The sequence below is a fragment of the Patella vulgata genome, chromosome 2, assembly GCF_932274485.2.
Source record: "Patella vulgata chromosome 2, xgPatVulg1.2, whole genome shotgun sequence".
NCBI lineage: Eukaryota > Metazoa > Mollusca > Gastropoda > Patellidae > Patella > Patella vulgata.
The window spans coordinates 85,433,477-85,452,806 of NC_065880.2; the positions used below are offsets into that span (position 1 = coordinate 85,433,477).

A 19,330-nucleotide genomic window follows, 5' to 3' on the forward strand; every position below is an offset into this window, starting at 1 on the left:
TTTTAATCAGATTGGACCTGCGCGTGCGCTAAGATAATGAAAATAAGAAAAAATAGACAACTTGGACGTTAAACACTAAGAACAACAAGAGTTAAATCTGCCTATTGCAAATCTTTCTTTGAGCCTTAACAACATGACACATTTTTGCATAATTTCCATTTACATATCAATAAATTTAACAGTCCTTAATTTCTTATCTGGATTAATTTTTTTTTGAAATACCTAATTGATAGAATCTAACCGTACCTGTTGTGAGACCCATTGCTCTGTTCTACGATGTTTTTCTTGTTGTTGTTGATACCACTGCCATTCAGGGGGAGGGAACTGTGCTGAGAATGTTGCATATTCTTTCTCCTTTTCTGCTGGGGGTTCAACCTCAACCGGAGGGGGAGGAGGAGGAGTATTTTTTTTCTTATTACGACCAAATATTTTTGAGAAGAGAGAAACTTTTTCACCTGGAAAATAAAACAAAGTGATATTAATGTTTTTGTTGTTATTTCTTGTGAAGGTGAGGTTACAGGTAGATTGTGACTATTATTGCTGAATTGCTAGGAGATGTGGGGGGGGGGGGGGGTGCGAATGGTTAAAAACATGTGCATAGGATGCTAAAATTTTCTCTGGGTCCTCAAGTAGACGTTAAACTCCATTTCATTTTGTCTGTATTTTTAGGAAAATGCATGGACATTCAGTTGGTTTTTAGTGACGACTATGTATGGATAATAATTAATTACTTAATTAAAGATACATTATTTTAATAAAGAGTTGGTCATTCTTGCTATAATAATTCAAAAATAGATGATAAAAAAAGAAAATATTGAAAATTTCATTCAAATTACTTCATTCTCAGCCAAGTTATCACTGTTTGTAGTTTTGACAAGATGTGTGCACAGTGTTAACCAGGGCACTGGTATAATTGGGACTTAGCCTCGCTTTCCCACTTTGAAATTAAATTTTTAAATGGCGAACCGTTTTAATCTAGTTAAAATCTCGAGTATCCGATGCCATCGAGAGTTGATTATGGTCTTGTTTTGTTAATAAATGTCTAATTAATAGTTTATATATAACATTTCAGGCCTAAAGAAAGACCTGCAATAGGCAGATTTAGCTCTTGCATATAATGCATGTTTAATAAAGAGTTGAGATAATGAATGAGATTGTTTTTTATTTTGAAATAAAAATATGTCATGACGCAGGAGTATCTAGAACCAGAATATTTTTTCTGTATGGCCTTTTAGACTGGATTATTGAGTCTTGACTTACCTTTAACTTTATCTTGATTAGCATTATTTTTATTATTTATATCTTTGGTTATTTCCTTTGCTTTTTCTGGTCGACATCGCACCGACATAACTCGTTTAAAATCCTCATTCTCTAGACTTTTCTCCTTCTCTTTACCCTTAGGTCCTCGCATACTCTGACTTCGAGATCGAGGTTTCGGACCCTTAGCTTGCTTTTCAGGGGCAGCCGATTCTACTTGACAGGACACGGTCCTCATTTGAGCTGGTGCTGGAACTGGTGCCATAGCTGGAGCAGGTGGATGCGTTACCATGGGAATCTGTTGCTGTGGAAACACAGGTATATACATAGGTTGATACTGTAACCAGTTATTAAATGTGACGTTTGATTCGTTGGTGGTTGTGGGAAGACGGAAAGTTTCTGGTGTAACAACAAAATATCCACTTCCTGAAACGATAAAATAAAATATCTATAAGGTTTAATGATTTAAAACAGTGAAAAAAAATCCAACAATTTAAAAAGCAGTAAGGGTTTTCAGACAAGAAAGATGACATCAATCTGCTAAACATCGGGGACCATCTACAAGTGATATAAGAGAGTGGCTACTTCAGCCAATCAACAAGTATCTTTGAGTACCTGTATATAAAATCAAATGTTACGTCACAACAAAAACATTTTTTTTTCCATAACTATGGCGAAGTTAACAATGGTTGTAGTTTTGACAAGACAAGTGTATGGATTGTAACCACAGTACTGGTCATTTGAGTCTTAGCCTCGCTTCTCCATTGAGGTCGTCATGTTAATTAATGTCTAATTGTTTAGATAACATTTAAGGCTAAAGAAAGACCTGCAATAGGCAGATGTAGCTCTTACATAATGCCTGTTTAATTGTTGAATACTAGTGTATATTAAGTTAGAAATTCTAACAGTTTAAGCTATGATACCAACAGTCTCTCTCAATAACATTGCCTACTGTATAAATATGACTAATGTCTAGGTCGTATGTTTTTTTTGGTTTTAATTCTGTTTTTAATTTCAAATCTATATTTTAATTTTCATTAATGCTTGGTTAGTCATTAGAGGCAGACAGCAATTAACTTGTCTGTCAAATTATGACAGGCTGGCAACCATGGGTTCCACGTCCGCCAGTGGCAACTAAAGTTTGATCTGTCAAGTTTCTTTAACTTTTAAAGTAACTAATTTATATAAAAAGACAAATGTATTTAAGATGAATCATTAATTGGAGAGACCAGCTTAGGGAACCTATATACTAGTTGAAAGTTTGATTTATAGGAAATTTCAAGTTGTTTAGTTGTTGCTGTTATTTATTTGCTCCTGAATAAAGTGTTGAAGATCCATTCCAAGAATCTATATTCATTTCAGATACTTAGAGAACACACATCGACGAGCTAAATCCTGTGAAATTCCTATGGTGTTATAAACCTACTGAAAACAAATGTTATTTTTGTAATCAATTAATTTAACAATTAGAGTTTTCAATAGTTATATTTGTGAAATGTGAAGGTTATATTTAATTCTATGCAAAGAACAGACTATGCATTGATTCAATAAACTACTAACAATAGTTCTAAGATTCTGGTTCTGGGGGGGTGGATGGCCGAATGGTTAGCACGTGTGCGCTGTATCATAAGGTCTGTCATTGAGTCAACTGGCATGGTTTCAAATCCCTGGTTGTACGTGACATGGAGTAGGGTCGCCTGTCCAACCTCATGGGTTTTCTCCGGGTCCTCCGGTTTCCTCCCCACTGCTAAAGACCCCTACACGCAAGCAAATTATGGAAATAAAATTGAACCATGTGTTAGTCCCGAAATGACCTAGTTTGTGTTGAGTGGACGTTAAACCCCATTTCGCTCTCTCTAAGATTCTATTCTAAGATATTTCAAATAATAACTAATTTTGTTCGCAGCTCCTTTATATAAATAAACCCAAAGTTGAAATAAGTTAATCATCCTTCGGTCATAATGTCATACGTTGTTGACACTTAGTCTCTTAATCTTGATTATTAATATCCTTCCATGTTTTATGGCTGTTCTGTATTGAACACGGAGAAACTTTGTAATCCTAAGGTCAATAGAGTTATCTCTTCAACCATTGAACAGACACATTCTATAGTCTGCCGTTAGTTGGACTGTTTACAAACTAAACTAAGTCTCGTCTCATGCTAATTCAATACGCAAACACTTCCACTGTAAAAAGGCCATTTTCACTAAATAAACATATAACGATGAGTAAAAGGAGAGGGTTAAATTATTTTTTCAATATTTTTTTTGTTTTTTTCAATTTTTGTGTCTTATATTTATGCTATGCTTTGATCCACTATCATTTGTTCTATATATGCTTGTTGTTGGGCATGACAGCTGTGTTTTGCCGGTAATTAGATGGGTTTCAATTCAGCCCAACGATTATTTGATCCTCAGAAGCATGAGGTTCTTCGGATAATTGCTTGATAGTTTTTAATAATCACATATTTTTAATGCAATCTAATTATATCGACATTACTCTCAGAACCTGTGCTTCAGTCGTCATTTAATAAATTCACATTTTCACACCAACAATTTTGTGTTTGTTATTTGTTTTAAGATTGTCCTCCAGGCCAGAGAGCACAAATGGATGGGATGAAAAACCGAGGTCCCTTGTATAGGCCTACATTGGCGTGCACATAAAAGATCCCTTTGCAATTGGAATTTGATATAAGAGTAGGCCATAGTGCCACTGCCGGGACATAATTTCCCTCATAGCACACTGTATGGCATAAGCCTGTCTTTATTAGCCCAGTCGGACCAGAACAGTAGGACGTTAAACCCCATTTCAGTTCATTTCATATTTAGTATAAAACTGCTTCAGATTCATAAAAATCTTTGTTTTAAAAACTAGTGTAAAAGTAATTTGATCTTTGAGTTGAATGAGGTACATCATATGTTGTTATTTATCATAAGTTCTCTCACATAAAAACAATATTTACAAAACCATTAAATAAAATAATATTTAACGTCTTAACGCACATCACACACACCCAATTAATTACCCAAATCACACACATTTATACTAAACACTTATTATTTTTATTATGGTCTTCTCAAGCACTTAGTGCATGTCAATACTGACTAACCCATGAGAGAGAGAGAGAGAGAGAGAGAGAGAGAGAGGGTTTAACATCCACTGGACACAAACTAGGTCATTTCGGAACTAACATATGGTTCAATTTTATTTCAACGATCCCCTTGCGCGTAGGGGTCTTTAGCAGTGGGAGGAAACCGGGGGACCTGGAGAAAATCCACGAAGTTGTACAAGCAGGGAATCGAAATCACGCCACTTGACTCATTGACAGACCTTATGATGCAACCATTCGGCCACCTAACACCGCTAGAAAATAAGACAGCCTGAAACTATTGTTTCTCAAACCACCAGAGTTATGTGAATAGTTTTCAGTATCATACAATAGTGTACTAGTTCTCTGTGAGGTTTCAGGTGCCTAGTTTTCAGTATCAGACAATAAGTGTACCAGTTCTCTGTGAGGTTTAAGGTGCCTAGTTTTCAGTATCAGATGATAAGTGTACTAGTTCTCTGTGAGGTTTCAGGTGTCTAGTTTTCAGTATCATACGATAAGTGTACTAGTTCTCTGTGAGGTTTAAGGTGTCTAGTTTTCAGTATCATGCGATAGTGTACTAGTTCTCTGTGAGGTTTAATGTGTCTAAGGAGCATTAGTTTCAACAGGTCCAGTTGCTGAAAGGAGAAATATAAAAACCAAATTGCCCTGAAGTTACTTACACTCTAAATATTTTATAACTCTACAATAACTGGTGTTAATGGGGTATTTCCCTCTATTAATCTGGGTTTTCCCCTCCAGGTAATAATTAATATCATAATGACTAGTAATGGATGACAATAATCCATGATATATTATATAATATGTAATTTGATACTAAATCATAAAGCTAGACTCTTCATAATGTCATCATTCAAATCTGTCAGTTCATGATAAAAAAAAATTGTGTATTAGTGGCATACATGTATCTGGAATGTGGGGTGTAGGTATATTCCCAAATTAGCCCATTAAAATATATATTTTTTAAAATGAAACATATCCAAAGAAACTTACAAATCCAACCATTTTATTTTTTCTAATGCTAGATTGCCACTTGAATCATAGTTTCAATTGTGGAGTAGTCCTATCAGGTCTTATTATATTTTGGCGTCAGTCGTAGCAATCACGTTGATCGTATCGAAATGTATCCGAACATATCTGCACGCACCAGATCGTGGACTCAATAGAGACAATCCTTTCATTAAATATCGCACGACAGTGGAAAGCTAGCATTATACAGATGACATTTGTGTGTTCTGCAGGCCTGAGAGCACAAATGATTAATGTAAAATGTCATTTATTAAATGACGAACTAAGCATGGGTTCTGACAGTCATATTCTGTATAGAAAATCTTTTTTTTTCTAAAACAAAATATTCAGAAAAACCTATTCAATCTATCCATTAATGGTGACAGTTACAGCCTATCCATGAAAACATTGTCCCTGAGCTAAACGTCACAGTTACATTCTATCCATGAAACATTGTCCCCGAGTTAATGGTCACAGTTTATAATATAAAAAAGTGCTGACTATATAATGGTATTCCAAAGTAAAAGGTATCTTAACCCTTCACACGAATAGCTGGGAACGATACTGGTTCTGTAACCCGAGTGGTTTAAAATGCATGAAACAGCAGTAGTTTTGTGTGATTTCAGAAATGAGCTACAAAACTGGACGTAAAAAACATCTTTCAATTAATTCTTCCAGGGAACGCATGAGACAGCATTAGTTTTATGTGGTTTCAAAACTGAGCTACAAAACTCTATGTAAAAACTCTGAGCTACAAAACTCAATGTAAAAACATCTTTCAATTAATTCTTCCAGAGAATCTGGATAGTCAATATTGACATGTACCAGGGTTATAATAAAATAAAGTATTCAAACAAAATCAATCAATGATCAGTAGTAATATATAAAGAAGATCGAATTGTATTAACAGGTGGCTCAATTAAAACTTGTCAATCTCACTTGTCACTGATAGTTAAAATTATTATAAATGACATTTAATATAAAAACAAAGACAATCAATCTTTATCTATGATCACTTTATTACTGGTTTCGACAACCCAGCTCTCTAGCTCTAGTTCAGTCGAAAGAGAGAGAGAGAGAGGATTTAACATCCACTCAACATAAACTAGGTCATTTTGGGACTAACATATGCTTCAATTTTACTTTGTTAATTTGCTTGCGCGTAGGGCTCTTTAGCAATTGGATGGACCCGGAGAAAACCTACGAGGTTGTACAGGAGACCCTACTCCTTGTCACGTACAACCGAAGTATCGAAACCATGCCAGCTGACCTCAGCCCAAAGTGAAAGCAGACTGGAAAATTCCAAGGCCCTTTTTTGGTCAACACCAAGTTCGAACACAGGATCTCCTGTTTAGTGAGCCAGCGTCTTACTCACTGAACCACCATGTCTCCCCTTTGTTATTTAAATTCTTGCAATTGAAAAAAAATGAATGCTTATTTCATTGGCTAGTCCATGGGGGGCATAATCATTGTAGTCTCATAGCGAGAAGTCATTGCACGGTTCAAGCGCGGCGTAATATTTGAATTTGTTTACTGAGCCATAAAACTTGCGTAATATTACTCCCTATTATTCTTTGATATTCTTTTAAGACCATATACATTCTTCTTTTGTCGGATTTCTAATTAATTACAAATCTTCACAGGGTTTTTTTATTGGATTTAAAGAAGCATTAAGGCTTTAGAGATCCTTATTACCTGGCAAAAAAAATATATCAAAATATTTGGTATGCGGTGATTTGACTAAACAGCCATATCAGAGGTATTCAAATTTTGGAAAAAAACTCAATGAATACAACGCAGTGTTACCTGTTTTATCTATGCCAATATAGATAATGCACATTTTTATTTGGTTTTCAAGGAGTCAAACAAATTTTCAATGAAAATACTTTCCTATAAATAAAGGGGGGTTGGGTGGCCAAATGGTTAACGCATGTATGTTGAGTCGGGAGGTTGGATGGGAGAATGGTTAGCACATGCACGCTGTACCATAAAGTCTGTCATTGAGTCAACTTGCGTGGTTTCGAAATCCCCGGTTGTACGTGGCAAGGAGTAGGGTCGCCTGTACAACCTCGTGGGTTTTCTCCGGGTCCTCTGGTTTCCTCCAACTGCTAAAGACCCCTAAGCGCAAGCGAATTATTGAAATAAAACTAAAACCATATGTTAGTCCTGAAATGACCTAGTTTGTGTCGAGTGGACGTTAAACCCCATTTCTCTCTCTCTCTCTTTTTGCATGTTGAGTCAAGTGGCGTGGTTTTGATTCCCTGCTTGTATGTAACAAGGAGTAGTAGGGTAGTGAGTCAACATTTACGTTTTCTAGAACACCTCATATCACTCATTTGTTTACTTTGGGGAGTTCAGATAGCTGTAAATTTCTGTTTTATTTGTGGATATACAACAAAAATATGATTTCACACTTCAAACTTGTTTCAAAGAAAGAGAGAGAGAGAGCGAGAGATGGGGTTTAACGTCCACTCAACACAAACTAGGTCATTTCGGGACTAACATATGGTTTAATTTTATTTCAATAATTCGCTTGCGTGTAGGGGTCTTTAGCAGTGGGAGGAAACCGGAGGGCCCAGAGAAAGCCCACGAGGCTGGACAGGCGACCCTACTCCTTGTCACGTACAACCGGGGATTTGAAACTCTGCCAGTTGACTCAATGACAGGTCGTATGATACAGCATGCACGTGCTAACCATTCGGCCATCCAACCCCCCTTGTTTCAAAGATTCTGAAATTCTGGAAGAAGCGACCAAGTAATGATATAAACTAAAATATGCTTAAAACAATTTGATTCACTTTCATAGATTAACCCTGAATTTTATCCGGAATCTGGAAGAAGTGGTGACTAAATGACAATCTGATTAAAACACAGATCCTATTTCGCTTTGTTTTTTATAGTTCAAAATTTTGTTTTAATTTGTCTTTACTACACTACACTGGAAGAGTTGTTATATAACCCGGGTTCTGGATGATGTGAGGGATTAGCCAATGAAACGTTCTTTTATGGCGAGTTTTTGGCGCGAGGTGCACAGAACTGTGGGTAAACTACAAGAACCATCAAAATTGATTGATTAATTAATGCCTGGCATCACAGGGTCAAAAGCCACTCATATGACCCCTGCTAAAACCTTTCACTATTACTGGTCAAATCTTCATGTAGTAGAGGCCATCGAAAAACAAAATGAAATGTAGATCTGTATTTTAATCAGATTGACTGACAGAGATAGGTCCTATAAGTATAAACTAAAATATTCTAACAGTAAACACATTGACTTACTTTCAAAGATTCCCTGAATACTAACTATCCTCGAGTCTGGAAAAAGTGATGACGAACTGACAGATATAAGTAACAATATAAACTAAAATATACTAACAGTTTAAACACATTGACTTACTTAGATTTCCTGAATTCTATCTCGAGTTTGGTAGAAGTGATGACTAATTAACAATATAAATTAAAATATGCTTATTATAAACACTTCGACTTACTTTCAAAGACTCAAAAATTTCCTGAATTTTATCTCAAGTCTGAAAGAAGAGAGCAAGCGATGACTAACTGACTATAACGTTCATTAAACTTAGTATAAATAATAGATATTGATCAAGGAACAGACAGCCAACAAAATGGCTTCTAAATACGACTATTACCAACGTAGTTACCATAATAAGTTGACGTTATTAAACATCATTATAATCCTACGATTGGTTGAATACCTCCGGGGTATTTTCATAAACCGCATGGCTATATCAAACGGACGAACATTGATCCGAATATGGATCCATTCTTCAGAGAAAACCATTTTTATTTTTTCTGGTTTGCGATATCAATAAATTTATTTTCTGTTTGATGCCAAGAGCAGCAATTACCTATGATTCATAATACATGTACATAATAATTGGATACAAATAGTTTCAAGTGAAATAACTTTGTTCTTTTCATGTTTCTAAAAAAAATCTTTTAAAAAGTTGATTATTGTCAATTAAGTTTTTTTTTTATTTTGGTTTTATTGGTAATATTTTCTAGCTTTTTTTTTTTGATTTTGCCTGGAAATAATTTTTTTTGTACCTGACAGACTATTTGACCCTACCTGCTACTTCTAACTTTGTGCCAGAATATATCCCATCTTGGTTAGTGCAGAAAAGTAGGAAATGAAATGAAATGGGGTTTAACGTCCTACTGTTCTGCTCCTAACCTGGGCTAATGAAGATGGGCATACGCCATACAGTGTGCTATGAGGGAAATTTTGCCCGGGCAGCAGCGCTACAGCCTACTCTTATATCGAATTCCAACTGCCAAGGGATCTTTTACGTGCACGCCAATGTGTACACGGGACCTCGGTTTTTCGTCCCATCCGAACGACTAGACAGCTGTCCTTGTCAGGCCCTCCATCCTGCATCACTGACAAGGGGAAACCACGCCGGAAAATCTGGGTGAACTTTCTCGGCTAATGCAGGGATCGAACACCCGACCTCCAGGCTAGCGAGCCAACGTCTTACCCACTTAGCCACGTGATCCCCCAGAAAAGTAGTATGTTAACCCAATTTTATTTAATTTCATTAAAGGGGCATTTTAGATTAGATAAAGAGCTGACAGTTCTCGTTATAATAGACAACAAATAGATAATGAAAAGGGAATATGTTGAAAATTTCAGTCAAATTATTTCACTCTGAGCCGAATTATCAGCGTCAGAAATTGGCAAAAATATCATTTTCAACTTCAAATTCAAACGTTTAAAGATATGAAATTGTAACTTTAAAATCAGAGCCATTTGATGGCATTAATAGTTGATTATGGTCCTGTCATGTTAATTAATGTCTAATCTTGCATAATGCCTGTTTAAGTATACATGTATCATACAGAAAATAGACAAAGCTGTGCAGGACAAAACAACAAGAACCAGAAGAGTATGAATTTGTACCTGCCATGTCAGTGATCAATTCTTTATTTCCAGGCTGGCTGATTGAATCATTGTAAATCTATTCGCATTGATTCCCTTTATCTGACGTTTTTTCACAGAATAAATAAAACTAATCTTTTTTTTCAAAGTCGACTGCACAAACCAGCAATTTATATCAGTACAATAATAATCGTTAGGCTTTACTGCATTTTGTATTAACGGATTATAAATCTTATTCTCGGTTACGATAATTTGATAATACTATGTTTTATTATCTGTAATATCTGGATAGGTTTTGACTAATCTTTTAAACTAAATCAATTTCAGTTTTTGAAGCTATATCAATTTTTGATTTTTGACTCAACATAAAAAAGTTTAAAACAGCATACATTGTAGGCCTAGATAGGTCAGAAATGAAAATGAAATGAGAGAGAGAAAGAGAGAGAGAGAGAGAGAGAGAGAAAGAGAGAGGGTTTAAGGTCCAGGGGACACAAACTAGGTCATTTCAGGACTAACATATGGTTCAATTTTATTTCAATAATTTGCTTGTGAATAGGTGTCTTTAGCAGTGGGAGGAAACTGGGGGACCTGGAGAAAACCCCCTTCCCCCCGAAAATGAAATGAATTGGGGTTTAACATCCTACAATTCTGTACCAACTGGACTACATCAGTAAAGGGAATTATCAAAAGCATTCCGGGGAGAGTGCTTGTCGTATAAAAAATTTTCTTCAAACATTAGCTTTTTCTCTAATTAACCTGTATTAAAATAGTTTATAAAAAGTAATGTAATATACAGTCGAAATCTAGCTAAAGTTTATTTTCAAATATTCTCCTCCAAAAATCACATATTTCCAGACTTCTACGTTGTCCGTTGCCAGGCCCTTGCTACAATTGCCGAATTTTCATACCCACATTATCTCCCTTTAACGCAGAGACATGAACGATAGCATCCAATCAGAGGTTGTGACACAAACACACTCAAATCAAACATGGTGACCTCCACGAAAACCCTTACACTGAACTTTGCAACTTGATAATCACAGGTAGACATTTTAGCTAAAAAACGTGCGACTTGGTATTCGCGATGATCAAGGAATCTGATAGGCTCATGAGCTGGGCTTGTACCCAATCGAAATTAGTGCCGAAATAAGCAAGGTATTACGTGAAGGACTTGATAAAATATACAGAATTAAAGCGAGATCAAGCCTTCTATTAAAGATGGGAGATTATATACAATTAATATTTTGATTTTGTTTTCTTAATTAAATGTTAAATAATCAACGTTGATTAAACCTGTCATAAAAAACTAATATTGAATCACCACGCCTTTAGGCTTTGATTTAATTTGTTCAGACATTGGTCATCATGCCCTTTAAATCATTGCTGATGACGATAGTAATTTGGTCAGAAAGAGACAGTAAATTTGATTGGCTGGGACCCCTTGCCGTGAGCCAACAATTATAGGGTCTGTTGCTTAGTCAACAGGTTATTAGGCAGACGGAATGCTGCTAAATGTTTTGGAAACAAAAAGAAGGGTAATTTAGTTTGGTGTTTTTATGATGGAGTGCGTAATTAAAGTTGGATTGTCATGATAAAAACATGAAAACCCCATCAATCACTCGGTGAAAAAAAAGAAGCTAAATGTGTTTTCAATGTTTCTTTACAACACAAAACAATAGGTCGAAAACCCAGAAGAAAAGATGCCCAATGATACAAAGACTGCTTAACTCCCTTTCAACAATGATAGAATATGGACAATGAATAAAGCATTAAGTACTTGTATTGAAAGTTTTAAATGAAGAGTTTTGATAAAGTGGAAATTAAAAAGAGTTCTTCTTTACATGGAGAACATCAAAGAAGATCTGAAATTCTACTGTAGAAGACATTGCTGGCCGTCGCAGCAAATAGACATTGTAATTATCTAGATAGGAATTTCTCAACCAGAATGAGCAATTCTGAGAATAAAAGGAGATAAGGTCTACCAAAAGTTCCCTAGGAAGCTCTTATACTGAATATTCAAAGATAACAAAAAATAAACAGCAAACAAATCAAATGACATTTAAGATCAAGATCAAATGGGGCTTAACATGAAAATCAAATGGGATTTAAACCATATTTTTAAATATATACACAGTTTTATATTCATGAAGACAAAAAAGATATTATATAAGAAACTGTTATTCTAACTGAATATTCAAAGATAGCATGATTTTAAAAAAAAAGCAGCATACAAATGAAACAGAGTTTAACATCAAAATTAAATGGGATTAACTAGGGCTCAAACTCTGGGCAACTTATAGGGACTTCTCCCTACTGGCAATAGGGAGAAGTGAGAGAGCCCTCTGCCCTTCAATAAATATACAACGACATGAGGGCAACTACAACTTCTCCCATGTCACCCACTACTTTTTAGTATTATCTCACAAAATACTTAACTTCGGGGCATGTAATTTTATGCAATACCAAACTGCATTGTATGTCATTGACTGACAGGTCACACCATTTCACTTCTAGCCTCAATTGTTCATTTTATCATTAAATTTTTCGAATGTTTAAATCCATTTAAATCTCAACCATTCAATGGTCCAGAGAGTTGATTATAGGCTTGTCATGTTAATAAGTGTCTAAAGAATACAGTAATTCATATGACATTAGAAGGCAAATTAAAGACCTGTGGCCCGTTTCACCAAATTTTAACTAAGATAAAATCCAAATTTTAGTAATTTGATTGGATAATATTAGATTGATTTTAGTACTTAACCAATCAAAACTGAATTATCTACTAAAATTTGGATTTCAAGAAACTGGGCCCTGGAATAGTCCGATTTAGCTCTTACATAATTGAATAGTTTGGCTTGAATCAGAGAAAAGACTGTACAGTGAAACATTATCCAGTATCTACAGACCATACTAAACTTAGGCTGTCTGTCTACAGTTAGCTTCACTTGAGAACAGACACTAAGCTAATTGACCGACATTTTAATTCCTAAATCGACGATTTTAGTCGAAAACACAAAGTAAACTTCGATAATTTTGTTAAGGATTTATTCTGCTTCCATTTAATACAATTGAAAAAGTTTATTTAGTCTTTGCATGTATGACAGATGTGAAACGGAGTAGAACCTAATTACAAAACAGTATACTAATGTTTAGATATGGCGGCCATTCAGGGCAGAGATCTATTCTCAAAGTATGAAGTAGATGGGTCTCTGTGTACTGAATGTCTACAGGCCAATAAAATACATATAAGATGAAAGAATGTTCTTGCTCATCAAAGTTATCTCAACTGTAGAATTACGTACATGTACACATAATTTAATCAAAATCTTGTAGTCATGTTAATAAAGATTCATGTTGATAAAATATAATTTACATGAATATGTGATATATAATTTAATTAAATAACAGGCCTACGTGTAAATTGAACAAAATGGCATCAAAGGCAATCTAAAAATAGTAACAAATAGAACAACAGGAGTGTGTGTAATGCAATAATCCAACTGGGTTCTACAGGAGTATATTATACATACATTATAGGAGATTCGATAACGAGTTGGCAGTTCTCACTATAATAGTTAAAAACTAGATAATGTAAAGGCAATTTGCTGAAAATTTCATTCAAATTGATCCACTATGATGAACCTAGAAATAAGCGATTGAAATTTCCGCCTAGCCTCGATCATCATTACTAAAGTCAGTACGATAAACAGCATAGTCTCGATTATCCATTTAATCCACTAAACATCACAGGCTAGCGATGCCATCTAGAGTTGATTATGATCTGGATAAGTTAATTAATGTCTAATTAATAATTTAGATAACATTTCAGGCCTAAAGAAAGACCTGCAATAAACAGATTTAGCTCTTGCATAATGTATGTTTAAAGAAGCTACATCACTACTATTTGGTACCTAGAAATTGACACAAATGGGTCGCAATGCATATAATAATGTAATATGAATGTATATAAACTGATTTACATTCAATCGTTTCTATTTTTATTGTAATTTCTCATTAGATACGATCGGCGAAATACGCCAGAAGTCTCAATCGAATGGCAATCTCTAGCATCTGGTTATTCCAATCTACACCGATACTAAGTATTTATTGCGCATGCTCTCCAGATAAAAATATGGCATCACCATTTGACATGACTTGTTGAATATATCTAAGCTCATTCTTTGAGTCCCTTGTTACAAATGGCGTTGAAACGCATTATGGTACAAGATTTGTGTACCAATGTTAAAATGTTTATTTTGTCTTAAATATTGGATATCTGTAGCCCATCTTTTCCCCGGTAAGATCACAACATCAGTGTTGATTTAAATTGACAAATAATTTGTGTTTTCAATGTCGAAGACTTTGGATGATGTTGAGTTAGAAACTTAGCTATTTTAATCAGTATATAGAAATCTGGGCAATAATTGTCCCTCTCTCTATTCCCCGTAAAACAATCTTTTGAACATTGAACCACTAATATTATCAACATTGATCATATCCTTCGAAAAAAAAAACTGTTTTAAGCATATTTTAGTTTATGTCATTACTTGCATTTATAATATCTACTTGAGATTTATTAGTTTTAACTCTTCAATAAATTGATTTAATACAGAAATAATAATTACCTTTAACAAACTGAACTGGTATCAAATACATCCATAAAGTTTTAAATTTCTCAACTTTATCATAAAATACACCCCCAAATAACTCAAACAGACAACTTCCTCAACTTTCTGTGATTTCATGAAACACAATCCAAACCATTCTCTATTAAGTCTGTAGCATGTCTGAAAACGAGTATCGAGTATCGTTCTGCGGCGTGTTTTACAATTGGCATGCACAGAACTGACAAATATTGATTTTCATATCAGGTCTGTTTTTTTTATTCTGCTCCATAATGATTTTCCCTCTTGTTTTTTTTTGTTGGAAATTCCATGACTGCATGAACTTATTAACTTTATCCTACTACTGGAGTGGATATTATTATTTATACTTCTTTGTACTTGGTAAATTCAAGAGAGAGAAAAATGGGGTTTAATGTCCACTCAATGCAAACCCAGTCATTTCGGGACTAACACATGGTAGAATTTTATTTCAATAATTCCCTTACGTGTAGGGGTCTTAAGCAGTGGGAATAAACCACCAGAGGACCCAGTAAAAACTCCCGATAGGCGACCCTAATCCTTGTCATGTACAAGTGGGGAATCGAAACCACACCACTTGACTCAATAACAGACCTTACGATCTAAAGCCAGAACAAATAAAACAGTATATAGAGTATAGATCAGATACAACATTAGACCAGAGAATTCCCCAAACCCTAATACAAATTATTTTTGGGAAAAATTGCAGTGGTCCCCAATGGAAGCCTTTTTCTAAATTACTTTTTCCTCTCATTCCAGCAATACTTTTGAATGAACAGATTAATTAAAAAAGTTTTGTAAATGTCAAAACAATTAATAAATTTTGTTTTTAAAATAAATCTTATTATTCATAACACATACATAGTAAAGCTTGGAGAATTGCCTGCTTCATTTTACATAAAACCTTCTTGACTAGCTCATATTTACACAAAATTAACAATAAACTTAAAGTAGATAATTGAAGTTTCAATATGTTTCTTGTAAAACAGGATTAAAACATTTCTCAAATTCCTAATTTACTGCAAGGGTACATATATCCCACGAGTACTTGTGGAGAGAGAGAGAGAAAGAGAGTGAGAGAGAGAGAGAGAGAGAGAGAGAGAGAGAGAGAGGGGGAAAGAGAGTGAGAGAGAGTGAGAGAGAGAGAGAGAGGGAAAGAGAGTGAGAGAGAGTGAGAGAGAGAGAGAGAAAGAGAGAAGAGAGAAAGAGAAAAATGGGGTTTCACGTCCACTCGACACAAACTAGGTCATTTCAGGACTAACATATGGTTTAATTTTATTTCAATAATTAGAGACTTAGCTACTTTAAAAAAACACATCAGATGAACCAAATTTATTTTTTCATTTGGACCTAAATCAAACAGGTTTAGCTCCTTTAAACATACAATATGCTACTGATTTAAACATGCATTATGCAAGAGCTAAATCTGCCCATTACGTTATCTATTGTTTAACTATTATAGCGAGAACTGTCAACTCTTTATCTAATTTCCCATAATGCCCCTTTAAAGTCATATTTTTCTAGAATTTAAATGGAATACTTCAAGTTTGTGTTGATCAAAACCTAAGTTGTGTCCAAATTTAAATGTAACACTTCCAAGTTTGTGTATATCAAAAGTTAATTATAAAAACAAAACCTGCAGTTGTGCTACGGTTCAAATTTAAATTTAAAGATGCATTATGGAAGATGAGATTAAGAGCAGCCAGTTCTAACTATAATAGTTAAAAACTAGATAATGTAAAGGAAATTTGATGAAAATTTCAATCAACTTGATCCACTCTTAACCAAATTACAAGCAATTGAATTTTAGGCCTAGACTTGATCATCATTACTAATATAAATCAGTATGATAAAAAAAAAAACATAGTCTCAGTTATCCATTTTTGGATTTAATCATGATTGAGCGTTGAGGAACAGAACGGATTCAAATCCAATGAAAATCTGACACACAAGATGGTATCGAGAGTTGATTATGGTTTAGATAAGTTAATTAATGTCTAATAGTTTATATAACATTTCGGGCCTAAAGAAAGATCTGCAATAGGCAGATTTAGCTCTTACATAATGTATGTTTAACTCTCTAAAAGTTAGACGTCTATTTGAAGTCAATTAATACGAAAACTACTATTGTTCAAATTTTACAATTGTACCGTACATTTGCAGGGAGACAAAGATCTTGTTTTCTAACCATCAACCGACATCACACAATGTTGTTGATTCCAATGATAAAGGTAGTCCACGCCAATCAATGGAGTCACCTTTACCAAAACACCTAACGCCCTCAAGGCAGTAGCCAGACACAATACACACCGTTTCTATAAAAACACAAATTACCGGCACGAAATGATCAATGTTCATCGAATGATAGAAACAATAGAACCAAGAACGCGAGAAAATGTCTGACAGTTTAAAATAAACACAATTCTTAGCGGCAGGTAGAGTTAGAACATCAAAGGTATTTGATTATAATCAAGTTATAATATCAATATGTACGATTAGAACAAGATCTATTAAAAGATATCAGATGTTGACAGTGAAACATATCAGCCAATACTGGCCCCCGAGTTCACAAAGCATTCTTAGGCTTAAAGATACATTATATATTATAGATTAGATAAAGAGCTAGTAGTTCTCATTATAATAGTTAAAAACTAGATAATGTAAAGGGAATTTGCTGAAAGTTTCTGTCAAATTGATCCACTCTGAACCGAGAAATTAGCTTTTGAATTTTGGGCCTAGCCTCGATCATAATTACTAAAGTTGGTACAATAAAAATCAAAGTCTTGATTCTCCATTTTTGGATTCAATCATCAATGAGCTTTGATCAGCAGGTCAGATTCAAATCCAATAAATATCGCAGGCTAGCGATGACATTGGGAGTAGATTATTGGCTTGTCATGTGAATAAATATCTAATTAATAATTTAAATAACATTTCAGGCCTAAAGAAAGACCTGCAATTGGCAGATTTAGCTCTTGCATAATGTAAGTTTAACACATGTATAACAGTTCTTATAGCTTTCTTCCATAATATACCCCCTCATCCATCCACCAGCCCCACCCACTCTACTTTTAAATATTGGTACAGTTTCTTTGATGTCATCCAGAATGTTGATAATATATAAACTCTTACAGATCCTAGTGTAGTAAAGACAAGTAAAACGAAATTTTGAACTATAAAAAAACGAAACAAGATATAGATCTGTATTTAAATCAGATTACACTCGATATAAAGATGTAGAGATGATAATATATAGAACAGCACATGGTAAATTATCTTTATAATTACTAATTAAATATCATCAGGAAATAACAAAAAATATGATTATATGTCCTGAAGGAGATTCATCATTCTATAACCATTATGGATTTTTTTTTAATCAACATTTCAGGTACAAAGGAAAAGGCAAACATGTAGATTATATTGGACAGTTGAAATTAAAATCTACTTTTCTCCAGCAATATTTAAAGATACATTATTTAAGATTTAGAAAAAGAGCCGACCATTCTTGCTATAATAGCTCAAAAATAGATAATGTAAAATGAAAATATTGAAAATTTCATTCAAATTACTTCATTCTGAGCCAAGTTATCACTGTTTGTAGTTTTAACAAGATGTGTGCATTGTGGTAACCAGGGCACTGGTATATTTGAGACTTAGCCTCGATTTCCCATTTTTAAATTAAATTTTTACATGGCGAACCATTCTAATCTAATTAAAATCTCGAGTATCCGATGCCATCAAGGGTTGATTATGGTCTGAATAAGTTAACTAATGTCTAATTAATAATTTAGATAACATTTTAGCCTAAAGAAAGACCTGCAATAGGCAGATTTAGCTCTTGCATAATGTATGTTTAACATTGCATATTGTCTTTAAAGTGCCACACAGCAAATCTTAGGGGTTTTGAATTCATAATACACTAATGGGTGGATGCATGACAATCAGTTAGCAGGTCAATTGCCTAATCGGGAAAGTTTGGTGGTGGTTCTTAAAACAGAATCCTTGTTTTCCAAGAATATAATAATAAGATAAATGTATATTGAGATCTACCATAATATACATTCTGTCCAGACTAAAAGATGTTAAATGTGTTTAAAGAAGAAAGAGTGGAAGATGAAAGGAGAATAAAAGATAAAAGGTATTTTATGAAGGATATAATATATAATATCACTGCAGGCTATAGACCTAATCCATAACATAATAACTATTTTATTCTGTGAATCCATTTGATGTACATAAACCTATAATGCAAAATTATATGGAACAAAAATAGAGTTTTTGTCTCGCTATTTTGAGACAAAAATAGTGTATTTTGTTATTCATATGGTTTGTGAGTAGTGCTGGCACGAGATTTTTTTTTTTTTTTTTTTTGTCGTGTAACCTGTCACTCTTAATTATCCATGTCACACATTA

General features: G+C 34.2%; 1 protein-coding gene across 2 annotated transcripts in view; it reads right to left on the minus strand.

The window, feature by feature from the left end:
* Nucleotides 1-19,330, minus strand: part of LOC126812085 (uncharacterized) — a 52,864-nt gene that overhangs the window by 6,970 nt on the left and 26,564 nt on the right. For both annotated transcript variants that reach the window (XM_050538271.2, XM_050538270.2), the window contains 2 exons: nt 1,261-1,683; nt 247-455 (listed from right to left, as the gene is read on the minus strand). In XM_050538271.2, the coding sequence (XP_050394228.1) occupies nt 247-455; nt 1,261-1,683 (632 nt within the window). The remainder of the gene's footprint in view (nt 1-246; nt 456-1,260; nt 1,684-19,330) is intronic.